Source organism: Clinocottus analis, unplaced genomic scaffold, assembly GCF_023055335.1.
Source record: "Clinocottus analis isolate CAN_PGR_092001 unplaced genomic scaffold, fCliAna1.0.p SCAF_9, whole genome shotgun sequence".
Lineage (NCBI taxonomy): Eukaryota > Metazoa > Chordata > Actinopteri > Perciformes > Cottidae > Clinocottus > Clinocottus analis.
In genome coordinates this window covers 8,950,469-8,972,859 of record NW_027176251.1, presented here as the reverse complement: position 1 = coordinate 8,972,859, position 22,391 = coordinate 8,950,469, and the positions used below count along the sequence as shown (strand labels likewise).

Genomic DNA, 22,391 nt, shown 5'->3' with positions numbered 1-22,391 from the left:
TTTAAAAGTCTCAACCACATAGGGCAGCAAAACACAGTTGTTCAGCCTGCAGTTGAGTTACTCTAACATTTCTGGGAGCTGAGTCAACTTTCCATCTGCAGTGTGTTCTTGTGTGAAATACTGCTGCTTTATAATTACCTCCACTTGGATTTGATAGAATTCAAACACCAATACATATCCACATAATAAGATACTTGAACTGGACTGAGTTACTGTGGGGTCCAGCTAGCTCTCCTCCTGATACTTGAAAAAATGAGGCAGAATTAGACATAATGTTGCCAGAAGGCTGGTGTTTTTGGTTTATATTCAGTGTGATCCATTTCTAGGTAGTTATTTAAGACATTGTCTCCCTATGACTCTTAGTAGGGTAATAGTTCAGGAACACCACACCTGCAAAGAGGAGCATGTAGAACTAGCTAGTTAATCAGTTTTACTCCCGTTTTACAGGAGATGCTGACACAACTTTTACACCCAAATAATATATATGTAAAAATATTCTAAAGCCTTTAAAAAATTTAAAAATCATACTAATTTATTTTCATCCAAGAGTGCTGTCGCTTCTCCCTCTGCTCCCATTGAAGCCATTTATGTTCTAGTAGACATCAGAAAACTGCCAAATGTCATTCCTTGCTAGATATGACTTGAGAATATACTTGGGTAACACATTTTTTAACATCAAGGTACTCCTATAATTTGTACATAAGTGCTTGATAAGTCATTGTCTTTAACAATAATCCAATGCAGTATGAATGCAGTGTAACAGTAATATATTGCAACAAACAATATGCAGTGCACACTGTGATGGTACATAGAATTGAGGACTGATGTAAACTGTGAGTTTGTTTTTCCTTTGCCTTGCATGATTTTTCTTTTTTTTTAATTTTTTTTTTGAACAATGAGCCTTTTCTAAGAGTCCCATTGTTTTTCCTATCTATGCCAAACCCAATGCAATGTTACTCTGCACTAATCATGTGTAAGATGCATTAATACTTTTTTATATTCAGTTTAATCTCTTTTTTGAATGTTCCATGTTTTATATTCTATTTTTTAAATTTTCATATACCACATACGGTCGCTGATTGGGGGGAAGGAAGAAAAGAAAAACTCAACACCACTCTTAGGCTCATCTCAGGAATTGCCAATCTGAAAACTCAGGGAATACTTCAGATTAATTTGAAGGAGTTGAGGAGTGTTTATACAAGACTAATTGGAGACTTGAATGTTCATCCGCAGAGAACAAAGATGCCAAAGTAAAATGGGTTTAGGAATGTCTTAATGCGGAAGTTTCCTCTTTTTTTAATTTAAAAAGAACAAAACAAGATAATGGGCAAGAAAAAAGGCAATGGATACAAATTATGTGAAATGGTTGTGATTGAGATTCATAAGATTTCTGACTCCCATACTTTGTCAACTTCATGCACCCAGTTTGGTGATGTTCTTTATAGTTTATCCTCTTTGAAATAACTTGCCATGATGTGACATAATATGAAGAAAATGTTTGACTATTATTGTATTTTTTTCCTCTATAATCGTTATAGATGGGGATGTAGTAGAATGTTGTTAAAGGGATTGGGGCTAGTAGTATATAATCCGGGGTTGTCTCTTCTCAACACGTATACCCGGTACTTGGTGTTTCAGACTATCAACGCTTAAGACAAAAAGAATGTGTCATAGATGATTTAACACTCAAATATTGTGTTATACTCTGCTGTTAGGTGGTGTTTATACAAGTTTAAGAATTGATTAAAAATGAATAACTCAGGATGTAAAAGGACGGAAAGATTGTTAAAGGAAGTGCTCTGATAAGATGGAATGGTTTACTTTTCGGGGTATTTTTTATGTTGAATTAACCACTTGTGATAGCAGTGCAAGTATAGCCTCTCACTTGAACACGTTTCTCAATTTAAAAAGGTAAACGCATGGATGACTTTTGTTATTAATCTCTGTGATTAACTTTTTTTCTTTTTTCATCCCTGAAACCACTGACTAAATCATCTGTCAAACAATTGGATTCTGCCACCCACTATTTAGAAAAAAGGTTGAATGAAAGTGTTGTATTGTAATGTTTGCAATATTCTGCTGTGATGTTTTCAAAGTATCATTCGTGAACTAAAGTCCATGAAAGACATTCTGATTGCAAGAAAACCTGGTTTACCCCTCAGTGGTGCATTATTGTAATTTGTTAGTCAGGTGTTCGGTGCCTCAAATACTTGTAATATGTGCTCAAGGCAACATTTGAATCACATCAAAGCATTCTGTACCACAGTTTGCATTGTGTGCTTTTCATGGTATATCTTGTTTGTGACCAACAGCCACTCCATCTGTGGTGTATCTTATAAGATTAGGGTAACCAGAAGGATGATCTGATATCAGATAAATGGCTAGAGCTACTTCCAAAAAAAAACATTTATTACTGATGAATGTATTAATGTTTACTGCCATAAAACATTGTTTTGGTCCATCTTATCTTGATTTGATTATAGTTTTTCAATGATAAGTAGGCTTTTCAAAGTATTACAGTGATTGTTTCTATGTTGAAATCTACTCTATTTCCTAGTAAATGTCAATATTCATGTGTCTTTGTTGCCTGTTTTTTTCTTCTTGCTTTTAAAACTGATACCACAAACCACTAAGATTTCAAATAAAAAGCGTGCATTTAAAAAGCCAAATAGATTTTTATTCTACAACACGTTACCACATTAATAGTTTTATAATTTTTTAAGGTCTTAAGTGAATTGCTAATACATGTTATTCAAGCTGTTTATTAGAACTTGGACATGTTACCCAGGATTTCAATGGTGTACATTGTCAAAGCTAAAAAAAAAGGTGAGCTTAAAAATAAAATGGTAATCACTAGCTATAAATGTAGTGGTGTAAAAAGTCCAAGTGATGAAAAAAATAGTTTATTCATCAACAGAAAATGCATTGCAACAATTGTAAACAGTTTTTTATTGAGCAAAACAATCACTTGCTTCTCAGAGACGTTTTATTCATATCAAGATATGAACTGTTAATTTAATATTTTGGGGTTTGGATGTTTATTCTGACAAAACAAGAAATGTGATCATGGTTTTGAGGATTTCTAATGACAATTTTGTTTGCTATTTTAAAACATTTCCTTGAAGAAAAGTATGTAAACGAGCAACTTCTGGGAAAGTATCAGTACCATCCTTTGATCACATGAAGTGAAACAGCAAAGCAAACAATTATTTCCTCTTTTTTTCTGCCTGGTAACCCCCTGAGACTTCTCAGTACTGTGTGATGTCACAACTATAAGTGAACTACCTTGTGTATCCACCAGTGGCACTCTTCTGTGTTTATATTTCTCTCAATGACAACCTCAAATCCAATATGGCCGTACACTAACAGGGATGCTAGTAACACGCACAGTTGAAATGACACAGCATTGAGTAGTGACGTTATTTTCATAATTGAACGTTGACCCCCGGGTAGCGATGTGGCTGCCGCTCTGTTTAAGCAGCCGCACAGCCTGCAGGAGAAGCTACGCTGCTGCTCTTTTACAATGGCCAAAGCACTGGGGGAAAAGTAACGCGTCCCTCTCCAGTCATTCAGCTGGACCTGCAGCACACACGAGCAAGGCTCTTCTGTTCAGGAAGCACGGAGACCCTTCTCACGTCGTCCAGTAAGCCTGCCTTTTCTCCACGTGTCGTTGATTCGTGCAAACCCCATTACAGTGAAGTTAGCTGCGGTTCCTGTGGCTGAACGTGCTCTTCGACGGAAGTTGAGCGGTGAACTAGAAGTGCATTTGGCAAAGTAACATGATGGTCTTCATTATTTAGGTCTTTTCTGTTCTAACATCTAAAAATACAATTCGAAAACACTTCTGATAAGGTATAAATCTGACCTTTTTTGTCACTTGTTCAAGCAAGTGCGACTTATTCTTCAATTTATTATAGTGTACCAAACCGCAGTAGGTTCATTACTGCCCCCTTACGTCGGAGGGCAGAGGAACAACCACTTCGCACAGTGGCCACACCAGTTGTGATACATTCCCTGAATATAATCTGGATTAAGGCCTTCAACTAGCAATTACAGTCATTATGGCTCAGTTTATTGTAATTTCTATAATTATATTTTTGGAAATGTCAGAAAAAGAGGAACAAATTACTCTCAATCTTACCTACAGCCCAAATGATCAGACCCAATTGTTTGTTTTGTTTAAAACCCAGCGCTAATCCATCTGCAGTAACAGACAAAATCAATGACTTCAACAAATAATTAAACTGTTATTAATTTGTCCATTTTTTCTGTTTTGAGGTGTCTACGCATGTTTAAAAATGTTGTTTTTTTCGAGGATTAATATGATCAGTTTTTAGTTTCCAGTATTCAACACCAGGGACCTCAGTGTATATATTTGGACAAAGTCATGCTTTGTGACTAAGCCTGACATGCTGTTTTCATACATTAGAATGCTGTTACCAAACCCCAAAAAATGGAGTACACATGCTTTTGCAAACTTGAATGTTTTTGGTTGTCAGGTTGGAAGATGTAGACCTTCCCCCCATAGGGCCTAAGGATGTTCTGGTTAAAATGCTGGCAGCTCCAATCAACCCTTCTGATATCAACATGATTCAAGGTGCGTGGATTGTTGGTTACCTCCGCACCAAACGGCAGTACAGTAGCTTCATTTAGAAGCAACTACACAGAACCAACAAGACAGCCAAGAAACCCAACACAGTATTTATTTTAATGAGGTTTAAATATAAGTTGTTTATTTTACATTCTTTTTTTTCACCAGGTACTTACGCTATCTTGCCTGACTTACCAGCTGTTGGGGGTAATGAGGGAGTGGCCCAGATCGTAGAAATTGGTGGCCAGGTGACGTCCCTCAAAACAGGAGACTGGGTCATTCCAAAAGATGCTGGTTTAGGTAAAAACATGCAGACGCTTGAATGACATGGAAGAGTCCTCAGGATTGCTTAAGCGTTTTCTGCCTTTGTGTGAGCAGGGACCTGGAGGACAGTGGCAGTGCTAGCAGAGGACGACGTCATCTCGCTGCCAAATGACATTCCCCTGTTGTCTGCTGCCACGCTGGGGGTGAATCCCTGCACTGCCTTCAGGATGCTCTCTGACTTTGAAGATCTCAAGCCAGGTAATCATTTCCCTGCACTTAGTCATAACATTATTGTCTTCCATAGAACCATAAGCCACTGAAATATGGGGGTACATAAAAGAACTATCTTTATTTTACTATGGTTCCGACTTCCAAAAAGAAACGTTGGTTAAGTTGTTTTTTTTCTTAATGAAACTAATAACTTCTTGGTTGTAGAAACTCACAGTAATAAAGTACTAAAGCACCGGTGGAAGTCAAAGCCACTGCCTTGTTCATGTTTATAGGCTTTGCGGCATGAACTTGCGACAGCGTGAACTTGCAACAGCGTAAACTTGCAACAGCGTGAACAACAATGCCCATTTCATGTGCTGATAAAATACAAATCTAAATGGAGACTTGAGGATGGAGTATTGCTGCATCAGTTATCTCTAAAAACATGACATGCTGTGCTGTAATTTAAGCCTTCATGTGACAGTTTCGCTCCATCTACGGGCCTTGCAGGTGATTCTGTGATCCAGAATGCAGCCAACAGTGGAGTTGGGCAGGCTGTAATACAGATTGCTGCTGCAAGGGGAATAAGCACCATCAACGTCATCAGAGACAGGTGAACTCAAGTATATCATGTGATTTCAGAAGACTCAGCTTTTCAGTCCTAATCACTGGCCCAGGTAATCTATCCACCTGACTGTGAGATAATAGGGTCTTTTGTCCAAGGAACAGAAACTGAGTTTTTTCTGTGCTCAAATGTATGACTGTCATGAACTTCTTCATTGTTTCTTCCTTTTTAAAGGCCAGAGTTCACACAGCTCAGTGATAGGCTGAAGGCCATGGGAGGAACTCATGTGATCAAAGAAGAGGCGCTGAGGCAGCCGGAGATGAAGGAATTGTTCAAGGTCCGAAGACTTGAAAGATATGCTAATAAGACATGTAGATATGTAATGAATAAACAGTCCTAATTTAAAGATGTGGTTCTCTTTTTCTTTGAAAAAGACCTGTCTAAAGCCTAAACTGGCACTGAATGGAGTTGGAGGCAAGAGTGCAACAGAGCTGCTCCGTCATCTACAGTGAGGATGCTGATTCATCTTTGATGTCTAATAATTTACACTGATGAGAAATTTGGATCGAAAATGCAATAATTGACATGTATTCCAGGTATGGAGGATCTATGGTGACGTATGGAGGGATGGCCAAAAAGCCAGTTACTGTTCCTGTGGTAAGATTAAACCTCCCACTGACTCCCAAGATTAAACATTACATTTCACTGCACAGACACACGCTTTAGTACACTGACTAAACTTGTTCTCTCCAGAGTGCTCTTATTTTCAAGGATGTGAAGGTTCGGGGATTTTGGGTCACACAATGGAAGAGAGATCACTCAAGCGGTGGGTCAGCGTAAAGTTTCTTCTTTCATCAAATAAGTCCCTTGAAATTAATTTAATGAGAAGTGACTCTGTCCATAGATGGGAAGGCATTCAGAGCCATGCTGGATGAACTGTGCCACCTCATTCAGCAGGGAAAGCTGACAGCTCCGGCCTGCACTGAGGTGGGCCTCCAAGACTACAGCAAAGCTCTAGACACGGCTATGCAGCCTTTCACCTCAGCTAAACAGATCTTGATTATGTGAACAGACTCGCACATGACCCCAAGGACGGCCACTATATTGTCAACATGTCAATCAAATTCACTCATCGAGCACATACTTAATAAATCTGTCTTCACAGCAGGCCTAAAGTCCAGCAGCTATCATTTTATGACATTTTAAAATCCTTTTAAATTTACTGTAATTAAAAAGTAATTACATCTTTATATAATAATGTGGAAAAACAGGAAGCTATATAGAACTCAGATAATCAAGCTTTATCTGATATGTTTAGTAACAGATTCATTTATTTCTAAGCTATATGGGCATGAGTAGGTGCAATTAATACTAATCAAGAGATTTACTGTTGCGATAATACTGAAATGGTCAATATATAATATACACTGGTGCAGTGATTCGGCTGCTAAGAAAACATTCAACCAGTAAACAACTGTTTGAGCCATTTCTGGGTTTATTAAATAGAAGCAGTAGACAGGAAATGTTGGTGGCAAAGAAACATTTGACAAGTCTGGATTTGATCCAGAACATCACACTTGAATTATTATCTACTTGAGCTACTTGAACACCACATAGTGTTTTTATATTGACTGGAAATGTAGTATTCAACCAGCACCAATAAACCAAGCTCAAGAAGCCACACCAGAGATTAATGAAGCCAAAGGTTGTTTTTTACTCTGCTCAAGTTCTCGTGCATGACTCAAATTATAGATGTCATATGATTTAAAAACGTCATCGTATGATGTTAAATATTTACATGCAGCCATAATCTTTATCGTAAGTTTCCATTTTTGGACATTGGATCGTTTTCCAATCCAGTGACTCCCAGCGTAAATAATAAATATAATTTGAAAAATCATCTTTGATAGACTGATCACCATTACCGATTGGCCATCACCAGACTTACAGCCACAGAGAGGACTGTCAGCAACCCACCGTAAACGGCAGCCGCCGCTTCTTTTTCCAAACAGTGTTCATACTTGTCAAAGTCTACCTCTCTGGCTGCACACACGTGGTCAACACGGCAGTCTCGGTTACAGTCTGTCAGGTCATAGCTGACTGAGTTGAACTCGTAGTACTTTTGCAGGTAGCAGTGGTCATTAGCTATGCGCGATAGAGCCTGATGCATGGAGGCTGTGGAGGCGTCTGGGAGTCTGAAACTCTCTGTGAGGCGGTACTCCTTCTCCCAGCGTCCGCGGGCTGCGTTAGCATGTGTCAGGTTCAGATAATAAGTCACCACATCCTGAGTGTGGTTTAAGAAGCAGAAACGAAACCATAGAAGTGTTAGGTTTTTTTTGGTTTTTTTGTTGAGGCTACGTATTGCAGTTAAGTAAGACATACATTACATGGAGGTAAATTACATTGACTGGAATTGACTTACTTTGACCAGGAGTGTTTGGGTGTCATATTCAAAAACACGAATCCCAGGGTTGTTTGCTCCATCCTCCACTCCAGGAAGTGTGGTTTTCCACGGCGTGACGCCCGGGCTGAGGAACATCGTACTGATAGGAGAGCCTGTTCAAACCGTTATCACTTCTGATTAACACAGTATTGTGGGCCTATATGTCAAAAGTAACATCTGGACACTGGGTGAGAGTCATTTTGCATAACAAGAAAGAAAGAAAACAACTAAATAATTTAAATACCAACCAATCACCACTTGCAAATGCACATGTAGAACAGTAGAAATAATTAGTAGTAGCAATGGTGTTTCAAAAGTGAGAACTTACCCTCCGAGTTGTAAAACATACGGAAGCTATCGGTATGATGATGGCCAAAGAACTGTCCAAGTATCACTAAATGATGCTTCTGAATTAAGTCCAAGTATAGCTTGTTGAATTTAGGCGTGAACCAAGGCTTACTTCTCTTCTTCTCAAAAAAACCTGGGGGAACGTGGCCAATGATGTACACCTACATCATTGGCCAAGAGAAACCAGTGTAGAGTTAGCTTTTTTTATTCAAGGAAGACAGAGATCTGCTATTTCAATGCTGATATTTTTTAGGTAAATTGGGCTGGTCCCTCCTCAGATTCAGGAACCATCTCCTTTTGAAAGTTGACCTCTTTTTTATGAGAGGGTTGTTTAAACAGGGTGTGGTAACCAGCATTAAAAGATGAAGGAGTTATTCATTACTCATTGAGTGTTTTATTGCCCTGTATTCTACAGAGATTAAGAAATAACTTTACAATTAAATTCATGATTTGCCTTTTCTTTGTTGATGGCGGCCTCTGTAAGAACCTGGTCCGCCCAGCTAAACTGTCTCGCTGGGTCGTCCATGTCCTGGGTCAGCTTGTTCTGGTCATAGTAGAGATTAGTGTTAAGGGCCAGCACCCTGAAACCTGTTCGATTCAGCAGCTTTTCTGTGTAATATCCACCTATGTGAAGAAAAATATTGGGGAAAATGAATGACACAATTGGGTGTGTGCCTTATGTATGTGCCAAAAGTTAATTTACTGATTCTTAGAGAAATAACTGTATGAATATCAAAAGGATTCATCTTGAAGTATCACAACCTTTTTTAAATGTTTCTCTGGACTCTGGCTCCAACCAGTCCTGCCACATTTCAGCTGTTTGATTATAGATGTAGTTAGGGTCTGCAGGAAGCTGGCTCTTGGGGTGGTAGTCATGGTTGCCAAGGGCAGGGTACACTTTAGTGTCTAAGGAAGGCAGTAATGTAAATGAATATGAGTTCATCCATCCCACAATGTCACTGTAAATGTTGATTCACAATATTTTCTCACTTAAATAGGCTACACACAATGTCTCTTGACACTTACTTGGAAACACCTGCTTTAAAATGTGGGTAAGGTTGCTGATAATGTGGAGCACTGCTTCTTCTCCCAGATCCTCGTTGGGTACATGTGGTGTGTCATCTCTGAGCAGCAAAACAAGATACAGTGGATAGTTTAAATGCTGAGTGGGGAAAATTATTCTTTTTTTTGAGCCCCCACAGAGAGGGTGAACCAAAGAGTGGGAATAACATTTGCAATGGAGACATGACAACATTATTTGAGTGGATATCTCGTTAAAAATATTTATGAGCTGCACAAGCATTTCTCTCTGAAGATAGACTTGGGACTTAACAAACTAGCATGATTCGTGAACATTTTTACATATCCACCTAATGTTGAGACATACCCTGTCCATACGATGAAGTCCGGGTCAGGTAGAATATCCTTCATGGCATACACAGAGGAGTTTATAAGGAGCCACGGTGAATCACAAGCATAGTCTCCGAACTTCCCCGCATTGGCCGCGGGTCGTTTGCCACTTGATGCGCACACACGTGTAGGATTATCGGTCAGTTTGTATGTTGGGTCCCAATGCTGATCCGTGATGTGCCAGAAGTTTCCTGGATAAAAACGATGCGTAATTGCGCACATGAAGTTGTGTGTTGTGGGTTTTTTCAAGAAACATTTTGACACACAACAATATAACTTACCTGGCAGTGCAACAACCTCTTTAAAAATCAGACAAGATAGGAGTAGCTTTAGAGTGGACATGGTAACTTCGTCGAAGAAATCAGAAACCAAACAAAAGCCAACTCGGCGTCGGAGAGGTAAGTCTATAAAGGGCAAAGCGAGATAAGATACAGCATGACGCGTCATGCGGATGTCCATTAGTGAGCTATCTGCAAAAGATACACTTTTTATTAACCAATCTATTGTTTCAATGTAATATTTAAAGCTAAGATTATAAACTTATCCCTAACTGCCCAAGGCTACACCTGTCAGCCTAGAAGTTTAAACGCAGGTGCACTTATTTCTGAATTAAGATATAAAGGTGGATAGCGGCACCTGCACGTAAACAAATCTTGGTCAACAGGCCCATCAACTGTTGCCTAAGCTATAAACCAGTGGTAAATTAGTAATTAGTTGTAATGTATTATAGCCCACTCAAACAATTAGGTGATTGAACAGTGTTATGAAGTCTTAAGACAATATATTTATACGTTACCTACCTACCTACCTACCTAGACTAAGACCGTTCTCGTTAACCTTTTCCATTCTATCCATGCTCCGTGCAAACTATTTTTATGTGGGCTGAAGATGCAATTAGTAGGCATATTTTAAGAGTTGGCATCTTTGGCATGTATGAGTAGTACAGTATTTGTATGGGTTCACAGCGCCAATTGTGCATTTTTTTTTTTCTTTAATCCGTGTGTTAATGTTACTCCAGCAGAAGAACATTTAGAATATGAACATTAACATTTTTGGACTTGTTAAAAAGCTTGATGAAATAATGCCTATTTTTATACATATGGACGCCAACAATTCCAAACTGAGAAATGTATATTATCAAGTGGTCACGGTTGCAGCCATACCCGTAGTAAAGTAACCTTAGTAAAAATCAATATGTCCGACAGACAACGAAGGCAGCAAAGCCTTGGCCAAGCATTGAATACTTACTATTTTGCCCCGAGTATTGTCTTTCAGGCACTCCTTTCTTGGGGTCTATTTACCACTCAAACAAGCTTACGGCCATTGTTGAGGGTTGGAGAAGCCACTAAGACAGTATTTGTACAAACACACACACACACGCGCGCCCTCAAATGAAAAGACAACTGTCTGACCAGTCAAATTTAGGGGTAATAAAACACTCAACAGTGAGTTCGCGGGACTTTTGCTACGCGCATGCGCTGTATATTGAGTTTGGCGCGCGGGACTAACGACAAGGAAGTCGACAGAACAGCGTGTGTCTGTTGAAACTGCTCCACACTGTCAATAACGTTCACATCTGACATTACAAGGAACCAGCATGTGGAACCAGGGTGAGTTTAATGACCACACTAGTGTGTTCACAAAGTGGTCAGGTCGGTTTGTTGACGTTGGTTAAGGATAACGTTAGGTTGACGAATAGTTACTTACCGCTAACTTAGCTAACTTGCTTCTTTGTTGTTGTTGTTGTGTCTTGAAGGTGATGCCACTTGGTGAAAACGTCTGTTTTAATTTGGAAGATTAGGCGGCCATTTATCTCAGATGTCTGACGTTTTCTTCTCTTTTTCAGGAGGATATGAGTCCAGTACGGTCGGAGGCTACACTCAGTCTCCAGGGGGCTTTGCATCTCCTGCCCTATCCCAGGGAGGGGAGAAGAAAGCGGTTCGTAAAGTCACTTAAGTCTAAACGTTACAGCACTATTTCTTTATAATCCGCTGAAATCATAAAACGGCGAGAGAGAAACACAATTGTTCTGAGCATTCCTCAAAACAACATCATCGCATAAATTACACGTTCATATTTCGAATAGATTAGTTTGGATGATCAGCCTATTAAACACCTGCATATTTTTGTGTACTGATGGAAAGACTGGCTCTGTGTGTGTGTGTGTGTGTGTGTGTGTGTGTGTGTGTGTGTGTGTGTGTGTGTGTGTGTTTGTTTGTTTTGCAGAGAACCCGTGCGTCACAAATAATCCCATGCACAGTGTCTCAGCTGATGTCTGCCTCCCAGGCTGATGAGGCCTTCAGAGTAGGAGATGTGGAAGTAGCCCAGGTATGATGACCGCATAGTGGCAGAACATGATAACGAATGTTGGGACAACAGGTGCCTCGTGGGTCAATTGCATTTGTGTTGAAATTCTTTCTTATCTGTTATTCCACTCTTTGGCTTCTAATGGTTGGCATGAAATGCTAAAATGTCATAATTAAAATGGTATGCTGAATGATCCATACTTAATTTACAATACATTTAAATTAAATTGAGCTTTTGACACGTCAATTGCTAACAATTTTTGATCTCACTGTTGGATAACGGTTCATGTTCTGTGTTTTAGGTTACCATTGTGGGCATCATCAGGAGCATAGACAAATCTATGACTAACATCCAGTACAAGGTCGATGACATGACCGGCGCTCCGATGGATGTGAAGCAGTGGGTAGACACAGAGGTCAGTGACGGCTTTTGTCCTTACACAAACCATTTAGGCAATGCTGCTGCTGTTGTATTCAATCTCAAGCCAATGACTGAACCATTTGTCTGTAAAATATAAACACAATGACACAATATTGATGGTTTCTTGTTTGACTGAGGTTCTTGGCACACTTCAAGGGAAATGGTTTATTTTTGGATGTTCGATCATTTGCATGAGCGGTAGTTAATAATAGGGATCACAACTTTAGTGGCTAAAATACCCGATGACTATTAGTTACTGTTTCTTAATTAATTAATTCGTTTAACCACTCTTGGACGGATAAAACAACGAGTCTACGCGTGTATGCATTTCAACAACGGTAGAAAAACAGTGTTTCGCTCCGTTCTTTACTGAATTCTTGTCACCAAGTAAAAAAGGTTCGACAGTGTACAATACGTGAGCTCAGACGTCACAATTTATCTATGAATATTCTAATTAATGCATGTATAAAACATATTCTAACTTAAAAGCAAAATAAAATACAATTATGCAATCACTATAATATGAATCTAAATAATATAGTATAAACATCTGAGTCTAAATTACTGTTAAAATTATAATATGGAAATTGGCACTAACATTCCGGCCCCTAATTGCTCATCAAGGGGATGACAATTACCTAACTAAACTAAAATCAATTTCTATATTCTAAACATTTCTCTCTTTCACTAAGGCCTAAACTAACATAAACACCTTAAACTAGTCCAGATGAGGCCTACAAGATAAACAATTGTAGAAATACTAAATCCTAAATAACAATGTCTTTTATTGTCCATGAGATCCTTCCATCTCGAGCAGGAGACACAACTTAGTTATGGGTCTCTCTAAGGTGTTGGTCTTCGTTTTGACAAGGGCCCGACGGACGAAACCTTTGGCGTCGGGAATTGTCTTCTCCACTCTTCCCATCAACCAGGACCCTCTTGGAGCTCTCTCATCCACGATGAGTACGATGTCTCCCTCTTTTACGTTCCTCTTCTTGTCCAGCCACTTCTGCCTTTCTTGTAGGAGGGGCAAGTATTCTTTAGACCAGCGCTTCCAGAAGATGTCGGAGATGTACTGCACTTGCCTCCATCGTCGTCTGGTATATAAATCCTCCTTTTTAAACACGCCTGGAGGGAGTGCTGGTTTTCCTTTAAGCAGGAGAAGATGATTTGGCGTCAGTGGCTCAAGGTCGTTCACATCATCAGATGACTTGGTTAGTGGTCTGCTGTTGATCACTGCTTCAACTTCACACATTACAGTTTGCAGACATTCGTCGTTGAGTGACTGAAGCTTCAGAAGGTTGGTAAGTATCTTCCTGACTGTTCTTATCTGTCGCTCCCAGACACCACCGTGGTGCGACCCAGCAGGCGGGTTGAAGATCCAAGTGACTCCTTTTTGCAGTAGAGCTTCAGAGATCTGGGACTGGTTCCATTCTTTCATTGCCCTGCGGATCTCGTGTTCTGTAGCTACCAGGTTCGTTCCGTTATCAGATCTCATAATCTCGACTTGTCCTCTTCTGGCTATGAAACGTCTTACTGCGTTGATACATGAGTCGGTGTCGAGAGAGTGTGCGATTTCTATGTGGACTGCTCTGACTGTAAGACAAGTAAACAGGACTCCATAACGCTTTACTTGTGCGCGTCCACGCTTTGCTTCAAAGGGGCCGAAATAGTCTACACCGACGTTAGTGAATGGTGGATGGTCAGGCAGTAGACGATCAGGCGGTAGATTCGCCATCTTCTGTTCACTCACGGCAGCTTGACTCTTTCGGCATTTCACACACTTTGAAAGCACACTTCTCACCGCTGCGTTTCCTTTGCATATCCAGACCCTTTGTCTCAGCTGAGCAAGGGTATGGTTTCTCCCTCCATGTCCAATTTCCTCATGAGCATTCCTGATGATCAGGGTCGTGATGTGGTGATCCTTGGCCAGGATAGTTGGATGCTTTGTGTGTTCTGGCAAGGCTGCCTGGTGCAATCTTCCACCAACCCGGAGAACCCCATCTTGAAGGAAGGGATCCAGCCTCACGATGGAACTGCTTCTCCTGATCTTTTCACCTTTCTGCAGAGCGCGAAGCTCCTCATGGAAGGTTTGACTTTGGTCAAACTGAATGATCGCAGTTTCTGCTCTTCTGATGTCCTTGACAGTCAATTGAGTTCCTTTCAGGGTAGATTTCCATTTCTGCATGTGGTATTCAACTGTCTTGGGTTTTGCGTCATGACTTTCTGAAGATTGGGCTTGCGACTCTAACTTCTTCCTTGTTTCGCACAGACTTTGAAGCAACTCCTTGGCTCTTTCTTGTTCCGGAAGTGATGACAACACTTCGCGGCTGTTGCTTGACCACTTAGTCAGGCGGAATCCTCCACTTTCACACAGTGCAATGAGGTCTTTGGTTAAGGCAGTGGCCTTCTTCTCATTGGAAGTTGAGACCAGGCAGTCATCGACGTAGAAGTGCTCTAGGATTGTAGTTATCGCTTCAGGCGATGACCTGTCTTTTCCATCCTCTGCAGTCCGTCTTAAGGCATAGTTAGCGCAGCTTGGGCTCGACTTGGCTCCGAACAAGTGGACCACCATCTTGTACTCACGCAGAGGCTGTTTCAGATCCCCCTGTGGCCACCAGAGGAATCGTAGAAGATCAGAGTCCTCATCACGAACTCTTACTTGATGATACATCGCTTCAATGTCGGAGATGAATGCGATGTGTTCTTGTCGAAACCGTGTCAAGACTCCAACCAGACCATTAGTGAGGTCTGGACCCTGTAATAGTTCTTCGTTCAGTGACTTCCCCCGAAACGAAGCGGCACAATCAAAAACAACCCGCAGCTTTCCCTTTTGTGGATGGGTCACGCCGTGATGGGGAACGTACCATACTCTGCCGTCGTTGCGATTGCGCTCGTCTTCAGGGACTTCCACTGCGTAGCCTTTGTTCAGCAGGTCTGACATGAAGGTCTTGTAGTCATCATGGAAGCTGGAGTTCTTAGCGAGTTTCCTTTTCAGGTTTGATGCCCGTTGCTCGGCAACACATTTATTGTTTGGCATCACCGCATATCTGTTTCTGAGAGGCATCCCAATGCTGTAGTGCCCATTGACTTTCTTGATTGTCTCAGTCACAGACTTCATAAACTGAACATCTTCTCGTGACATTTCTGACTTCTCTTCGCAGGCTTGCTCAGGAAAGTCGTGGTTGTATTGCTGCAACAGCATATTGTCCATGCCACTGACTGAGATTCTGTTGACTGAAGCCCTTAGACTGCAGTGACTTGACTTGAATTGTCTTGATTTGTGGTGGTCGTCATGTTTCTTGAGAGGGCCATTTACGACCCACCCGAGAGTCGTCTTTACTGCGTAAGGCCCGTCTTCTTGGCTGTGGATTATCTTCCACGGCTCCATCGCAGAGTGAGCGTTCATTCCAATCAGTATCTCAACATCTGCGTCGATCTGTGGTAACCGTACTTCTTTACGCAGATACGGCCATCTTTCCAGGTCTTTTTCAGCAGGAACATTGTCCTTCGTTACAGGTATGTCTGTGTGGGTGTAGACGTCTGGCAGGCTTACGTAATTGTTCTCTGTTAGACCGCACACTTCCAAATCTGAGAGCACGTAGCAGGACACAGGCTTCTCCTGGCCCATAGTGCGGAGCAGCACTTGAGTCTTCTTGCCTTGTACGCCAAGCTGTCTCATCAACCGTTCGGAGCAAAACGTAGCAGAACTTCCTGAGTCCATGAACGCGTACGTCTCTATTGTCGTGTTGCTCCTCTTGGATTTGATGCGCACAGGCACGATAGACAGGATACAGTCATTGCCTCCGGCCCCGGTGACAGCTGTGACTTCACTCTTGGCTGACGCATTTTCTTGTGGAGCTGAGTGTCCGCTGGTAGAGCTTTGACCTTTCTCAGGCTTAATGTTCTCCTGGTCGGTGCTCTCATCCCATTTGCTGTGAAGCAGGCTTGGGTGTTTCTTGCTGCAGATTTCACAACTGGCTCTCTTTTTACAGTCTTTTGCCATGTGCCCTTGGGTCAGACACCCGAAACAAAGTCCTTTACCTTTAATAAACTCAATTCTCTCTTTGTTTGGCAGATTTCTTATTTTGTAACACACGCTTAATGTGTGTCTGTTGTTGCAGTACATGCATGGCTCTTGAAACGCGTTGCTTGTCTGCTTGTTCTTTCTTAGTTCTGAGGCACCCCCTTCGTCTGGCTTAACACTTGTAGCACAGCCAGTGGTTCTTTTCGGTCTGCCTCCTTGGGCAAATTTAAAGTTTGACTTGCCTTTTTCTTTTGCGTCAGAGTACTCGTTGACGTCACCGAACAGTGGATCTGAAGCTATCCTAGCTTGTCTGTTGATGTACGTCGTGAGATCAGAGAACTTTGCTCTTCTTCCTTCTCTTTCTTGTATGTCGAAAGCTATAACTCTCCATCTTTCACGAAGTCTAAAGGGCAACTTTGAGAGGACAATCCGCAGGTTGCTTGGGCTGTTCATCTCCTCAAGGTATTCCATGTCCTTCATGACATTGTTACATCCGATGAGAAAGATGGAGAAGCTGTGAAGTGACTTTGCATCTTCTGCTTTGACTTGAGGCCATTTGAGAGCCTTGTCAATGTAGGCTGTGGCTATTTTATACTCATTACCATAATGATAGATCAGAAGCCTTCTTGCTTCATTGTAGCCTTGTTGTGCGCTCATGTGTTGGCAACTTCTCACAAGTTCTCTTGGTTCACGGCTGGTGAATTGCTCTAAATAGTACAAGCGGTCTTCATCATTGTCCGTACGACTGTGGATGATGTGCTCAAAGGCCTTCAGGAATGGCAGGAACTCTAAAGGATCGCCACTGAATACAGGGACTTCTCGTTGAGGTAAGTTGGCTAGTCTCTGTTGTGTGACTAACATTTCTGTGATGTTCTTCTGATTCAATATCATTTCGCCAAGTTCAACTTGCCTTCCATTGGAATTTGTACTTGTGTTGTTGTTTTCATCTTTTACTTGCACATAAGACTTGTGTCTAGCTGGATAGTGAGAAGCACTGTTGTATTGGCTAACTCGAAGACTGCTGGTTAGCTTTGGTCTGACATCTGGAGCATGATGTTCGATGGTTGCTGCTGTAGGCATGTTCTTGACGAGGTAGGAATTCATCCCATCGTTGTCCATGTTATCATACTCATCCATAACTTTTAGCCTTGCTGTGGACTCTGCGATAGCAGTCTCGACATCTAGCTCCTCCATTTGAGCCTTCAACTGAATCTGCTTGGCTTTCATTTGAGCCTCTTCCAACTGCAATGCCTGTTTCTTCTTAAGTGTGGCTGCGCGTGCGAGTAGGGCTGCACGGTTAGCTTCCTCGTTTCTACGCACAGATGAAGCATGAGATGACGCTTTGGATGACTTTGAGTGTCTGCTGCATGCACTTTGTGCGGTGACTGAACTATAATTTTCTTTTACAGCAGATGCACTGTCGTCTGGATCCACGTCTTCAGCGACAGACTCAGCTTGCTGCGTTGTCAAAGCAGTCTTCGGAGTTATATTTTCTGTAGCAGCCTGTTCGTTATCGACATTAGCGTGTCGTCTTGCCTTTATTATCCACTGCTCCAATCTGGTCAAAAAGTTCTCATACTTTATAAGATTTGGCTCACTCCAATACTGCTGGTCAGCTTCCCTTTCATTATCAGATAACAGTTCACTGACTGCGTCGTTCACTTCAGCAAACTTATTCAGGAATTTGCAGTACTCACTGAGATGATCCTTTTCCACTTGGAGTGCATTGGAGCCATTTATCATGAGAATTTCTATTTCCTCTGCTTTGGAGACAAGGCGTACTAAAGCACGTTTCCTGAGCTTCATCTGCTCATCAAGTTTCATTTCTAGGGCCTTTGTGGTCAACTTGATCTTTCTTTTTATGTCTAGCTCGACATTGCCTTCCATCCTGGTTTCATTTGAATCAGACATTTCAAAAGGCTATTATTGTTAGACAAGTCTCTTATTATAGCAAGCTCTCCCAAACTTCTGAAATCCAGATCAACAGTCCTTTAACCTCAAAACATGTGAATGCTTTCCAGAAAAGATTCCAGGACTGTTTATTTTCAGAATAAAACTTGAGCTTCTTCTGGGCAAATATGACAAGCTAGCAATATCACTCTTCTCAAATGTCCTGTGTGGCCAATGTCCAGTAGCACGTCTTATTTGTTCATTCAGTTCCGTTCCGTGTACTTATCCATCATCGTGGAAGTCAACCGGATGTCCGGTCAGCTGAGCAGCGTTGTAAACGGCGCAAGCAAATTCTTCAGTTGGTTAGCTTCCTTCGTCCGCGACTCGCCTTATCACACCGGCACAAGCAAATTCTTCCGTTGGTTAGCTTCCTTCCGTTGGCAGCACGATGATCTTCTCTCGCTCTCGGCGACTGTTTTTCTACTTAATTTAGTGGCTAAAATACCCGATGACTATTAGTTACTGTTTCTTAATTAATTAATTCGTTTAACCACTCTTGGACGGATAAAACAACGAGTCTACGCGTGTATGCATTTCAACAACGGTAGAAAAACAGTGTTTCGCTCCGTTCTTTACTGAATTCTTGTCACCAAGTAAAAAAGGTTCGACAGTGTACAATACGTGAGCTCAGACGTCACAATTTATCTATGAATATTCTAATTAATGCATGTATAAAACATATTCTAACTTAAAAGCAAAATAAAATACAATTATGCAATCACTATAATATGAATCTAAATAATATAGTATAAACATCTGAGTCTAAATTACTGTTAAAATTATAATATGGAAATTGGCACTAACAACAACTGTCCATTTCTGGTCAGGAATGAGTTTCACTCTATTATTAACCTAAAGGAGCTTTAGCAGGAAATAAACACAAAACAGCACAGATACAATACTGTTACCAAGCCAACATCACTATTCACAAGCTCACATTTGTAAAATGTATAATATATGCTTAAAAAACATAAATTAAGCAAGGACAGAGACAGTCATACCAGCATACATTTAACAATGTAAGATCAATACCCAGACTAATAATCACACACTTTGCCAGAAGTAAACAGTAAAAACTGATTCCTGTTTTAGAAACTGAAGCATATCCTTGTTTGGTAAACCAAATAATTAAAGCCTCTTTATAACGCTGTCATTTTGGTACGTCTAGGACCCTGGTGTGGACAGCACTGTCCTGCCTCCAGGCACATATGTCAAAGTCTCTGGCAATCTGCGCTCCTTTCAGGTGAGTTTCATGTTTAAATTACCCAGAAACAAAAAGGAACCACAGCCTTATGATCTTTTGAGAAGCAATGTCTCCATGTGGTATTTGGTAGATACACTTATTTTATAAGCACTTATATTCTTGTGATATTATTCTATCTTCAAGCAAGTAGGGTGCTCTCTGAATTCGCCTGTTTTTTTAATTGATTGAATCAGTGAATCTTTGTCTTTCTCAGAACCATAGATCTGTTGTGGCTTTCGGTGTCCGGCCCCTGGAGGACATGAATGAAATAACCTCGCATATGCTGGAGGTTGTTCAAGCGCACTTGGCGCTCAGCAAACCTCAAACCATGGTGAAACATCTTTAGCATAAACATCAGCAGTCTGTATTTTTTTTTTTCACATGCAAAGTGAGGAAGTCATATTAGCTATCAGTCTATGATACCTTGTTCAAGTTAGTATCAAGAAAATCGACTAAGAATGAGCATCTCATCACTTTAGAGATACGGCTGAGCTGGTAAAAACACACACATCAATGTGAAGCTGAAAAGTACGAACATGTTACCTAAGGAGAATATAAAGTGTCTGTTATGTAGTACATTTGCTTTTAACAGCATGTTTCCCAAGAGTGGACTTTGTTCATTTCACATTTCTGAGTATTTGTATTCCATCTATCTTCAGGGATGTCATGTGTGCTGTTTCTGAGAAGTAGTTCACCCAATTTAGTTTTGTTCCTCTTTTAGTCGAGTGCTGGAGGAGGAATAAGCAGTGACGTCACACCTATTTCACGAATGGCCGTGGAAAGCACTGGAGGAAGCTATGCAGGTGCCAATGACATAATCAACAATGGGTTAAGTGCGAACCAGAATCAGGTGAGCCTACATGATGTATTAATGTTAAATTTTAGAATACATTACTTTTAAATTGTCATAAGTGAATTGGACTGTTTTGAAGATAATTTATGCACTTTATAAGTGAAAATTTAACAGATTTTTAAAGTTTTTTTAACAATGCAAACAAAAATGGCATACAATTTCCACCTCTGAATTTTAATTGGACTTTGTGATCAATAAGTCTTAATACAAAAATACCATGTTGCACAGATTTGCAAAAAAAGGCCATTTAAAAACAGCAAACTATTTTTTACATGGTTTAAAGAAGATTGAGTTCAAACATGTTGGCAGTGAGTCCATTTTCTAAGAGCCTTTTAGTGTGCCTTGATAGTTTATGATTAATTACAATGCCTCTTTATTTGTTTTTGTTTAGTGTTTTACAAAGCTAAGCACACGTTGAATCTCTTTTTTGTTGGTGTCATGATATGTCCTTGGATCGAAAGCGCCTGTTTTTTTCTTTTTGTCTTTTTCTTTTTTGACATGCGCACAATGCTCAGTGTCCCATACTTCCTCTTCTTAATATAGCAATTCGTTGCATGAAAATAGTTTACTCAATCTCTGTATTTGCTGTTTGATGCTGTCTGTGTGCATGTTATGAATGTCATTGTTTATTTCACAAGGTACTGAGTTTGATAAGAGGCGCACAAGACCAAAAGGGCATCAGCGTTCAGGAACTGAAGCAGAGACTAGGTGGCATGAATATGGCTGTCATAAAGTAAGCAAAGTTCCTCTTTCAATTGTAACGGCATAACCTAAGATTTACATTGTGGTCTTTTAGTAAATTTGTACACTCGAGTCAGTTACTATATTGCAAACATTAACAACTTCTCCCTAAAGCTCATTGACACTGAATTCAGGATTTGCCCTGTGTTTGTTTAAAATGGGCTTTGACATATTATTCATGTCCTTTTGTGCTTGATCAGGCAAGCAGTGGAATTCCTAAGCAACGAAGGGCACATCTTTTCTACCATCGACGAAGATCACTACAAATCAACAGACAACGATGATTAGACTTCGAGTGTTTTGCCACCAGTTATTTGAGTTTAATCCGATACTAGTCAATAGGCTTTCTCAAATCTATTTACTAAATCACAACCTCCCTGTCCTGAGGGAAATCCCGAAAATCCTCCTGTGTTCAGGTTCCGTGGTTGATGTTCGGTGAAGAAAAGTTGAGGTTCGACATGTTTCTGTGTACACATCCTGTCATCCTGAGGTTGCTTCTGCTTTTTTGCAAGTCCCAAAGGTGTTGCTGTTAAAGACCCCGTTGATAGCAGTTAATGCTGTTCAGTTTTTTCCACTTCCATTGTAAAGCTTTTTGTAATTTTAAATATTTGGAATGTCAGTACTCAATATATTTTTGTCGATGCAACTTTACTTTTTCCAAAATTAAAAGATTATACAAAATGCAGTTGGGTTGTCTACCACATCATGTGTCATAATTTAAACATACACTTTAAATAATAGTTTTCTCAGTTTATAATAATGTCTGTACAGTGAGCTTGGATAATATTTAACCCTTTTAACTTTTGTTGTATTTGACCTGAACCTGAGACAACCCCCACTTCCAATGAAAAACAACTTGTGTAAATTTATTAAGATGTAAATACAGAAATATAAAATTTACATGTGTAAATGACTTCGACACAACAAACGTTTGCATTCGGTATCTTAGGGTAACGCTAGAGATGATCGTCGAGATTAAGTCCAACTGAGGCACATTCAGTTTGAGCAGGATGCAGAAG

General features: G+C 40.5%; 3 protein-coding genes across 4 annotated transcripts; 2 read left to right on the top strand and 1 right to left on the bottom strand.

Annotated features, from left to right (window-relative positions):
- The first annotated feature begins 3,345 nt into the window (after nt 1-3,345).
- On the top strand, nt 3,346-6,810 carry mecr (mitochondrial trans-2-enoyl-CoA reductase). 2 transcript variants are annotated; one of them, XM_068569655.1, is made up of 10 exons: nt 3,346-3,643; nt 4,500-4,597; nt 4,760-4,891; nt 4,970-5,113; nt 5,576-5,678; nt 5,865-5,967; nt 6,065-6,138; nt 6,227-6,287; nt 6,384-6,456; nt 6,535-6,810. In XM_068569655.1, the coding sequence occupies exons 1-10, from the start codon at nt 3,456-3,458 to the stop codon at nt 6,696-6,698; spliced, it is 1,140 nt and encodes a 379-aa protein (XP_068425756.1). In that variant the 5' UTR covers nt 3,346-3,455; the 3' UTR covers nt 6,699-6,810. The 2 variants fall into 2 exon arrangements, with proteins under 2 accessions (XP_068425756.1, XP_068425757.1); XM_068569656.1 differs by lacking the exon at nt 4,500-4,597 and having other exon boundaries at nt 3,528-3,643.
- A 306-nt stretch (nt 6,811-7,116) lies between these two features.
- Nucleotides 7,117-10,228, bottom strand: smpdl3b (sphingomyelin phosphodiesterase acid like 3B). The gene is made up of 8 exons (XM_068570785.1): nt 10,113-10,228; nt 9,809-10,022; nt 9,448-9,545; nt 9,184-9,327; nt 8,876-9,045; nt 8,402-8,582; nt 8,053-8,186; nt 7,117-7,914 (listed from the first exon to the last, which is right to left on the bottom strand). The coding sequence occupies exons 1-8, from the start codon at nt 10,171-10,173 to the stop codon at nt 7,552-7,554; spliced, it is 1,365 nt and encodes a 454-aa protein (XP_068426886.1). The 5' UTR covers nt 10,174-10,228; the 3' UTR covers nt 7,117-7,551.
- A 1,086-nt stretch (nt 10,229-11,314) lies between these two features.
- On the top strand, nt 11,315-22,057 carry rpa2 (replication protein A2). The gene is made up of 9 exons (XM_068570776.1): nt 11,315-11,441; nt 11,678-11,769; nt 12,058-12,159; nt 12,440-12,553; nt 19,704-19,778; nt 19,993-20,109; nt 20,500-20,628; nt 21,270-21,364; nt 21,573-22,057. Exons 1-9 carry the CDS (start codon nt 11,429-11,431, stop codon nt 21,658-21,660), a joined length of 825 nt encoding a protein of 274 aa, XP_068426877.1. The 5' UTR covers nt 11,315-11,428; the 3' UTR covers nt 21,661-22,057.
- Nucleotides 22,058-22,391: the final 334 nt, after the last annotated feature.

Bases quoted from the DNA above. Each gene is read 5' to 3' on its own strand.
- mecr (XM_068569655.1), top strand. From the start codon at position 3,456: ATGTGGCTGCCGCTCTGTTTAAGCAGCCGCACAGCCTGCAGGAGAAGC. The intron at 5,968-6,064 runs GTCCGAAGACTT...TCTTTGAAAAAG, and splicing joins AGATGAAGGAATTGTTCAAG to ACCTGTCTAAAGCCTAAACT. The intron at 6,288-6,383 runs GTAAGATTAAAC...TGTTCTCTCCAG, and splicing joins AGCCAGTTACTGTTCCTGTG to AGTGCTCTTATTTTCAAGGA.
- rpa2 (XM_068570776.1), top strand. The intron at 12,160-12,439 runs GTATGATGACCG...TCTGTGTTTTAG, and splicing joins GAGATGTGGAAGTAGCCCAG to GTTACCATTGTGGGCATCAT. The intron at 19,779-19,992 runs GTGAGTTTCATG...TGTCTTTCTCAG, and splicing joins GCAATCTGCGCTCCTTTCAG to AACCATAGATCTGTTGTGGC.
- smpdl3b (XM_068570785.1), bottom strand. From the start codon at position 10,173: ATGTCCACTCTAAAGCTACTCCTATCTTGTCTGATTTTTAAAGAGGTT. The intron at 8,187-8,401 runs GTAAGTTCTCAC...CGGTTTGAACAG, and splicing joins TATGTTTTACAACTCGGAGG to GCTCTCCTATCAGTACGATG. The intron at 7,915-8,052 runs GTAAGTCAATTC...AACCACACTCAG, and splicing joins CCCAAACACTCCTGGTCAAA to GATGTGGTGACTTATTATCT.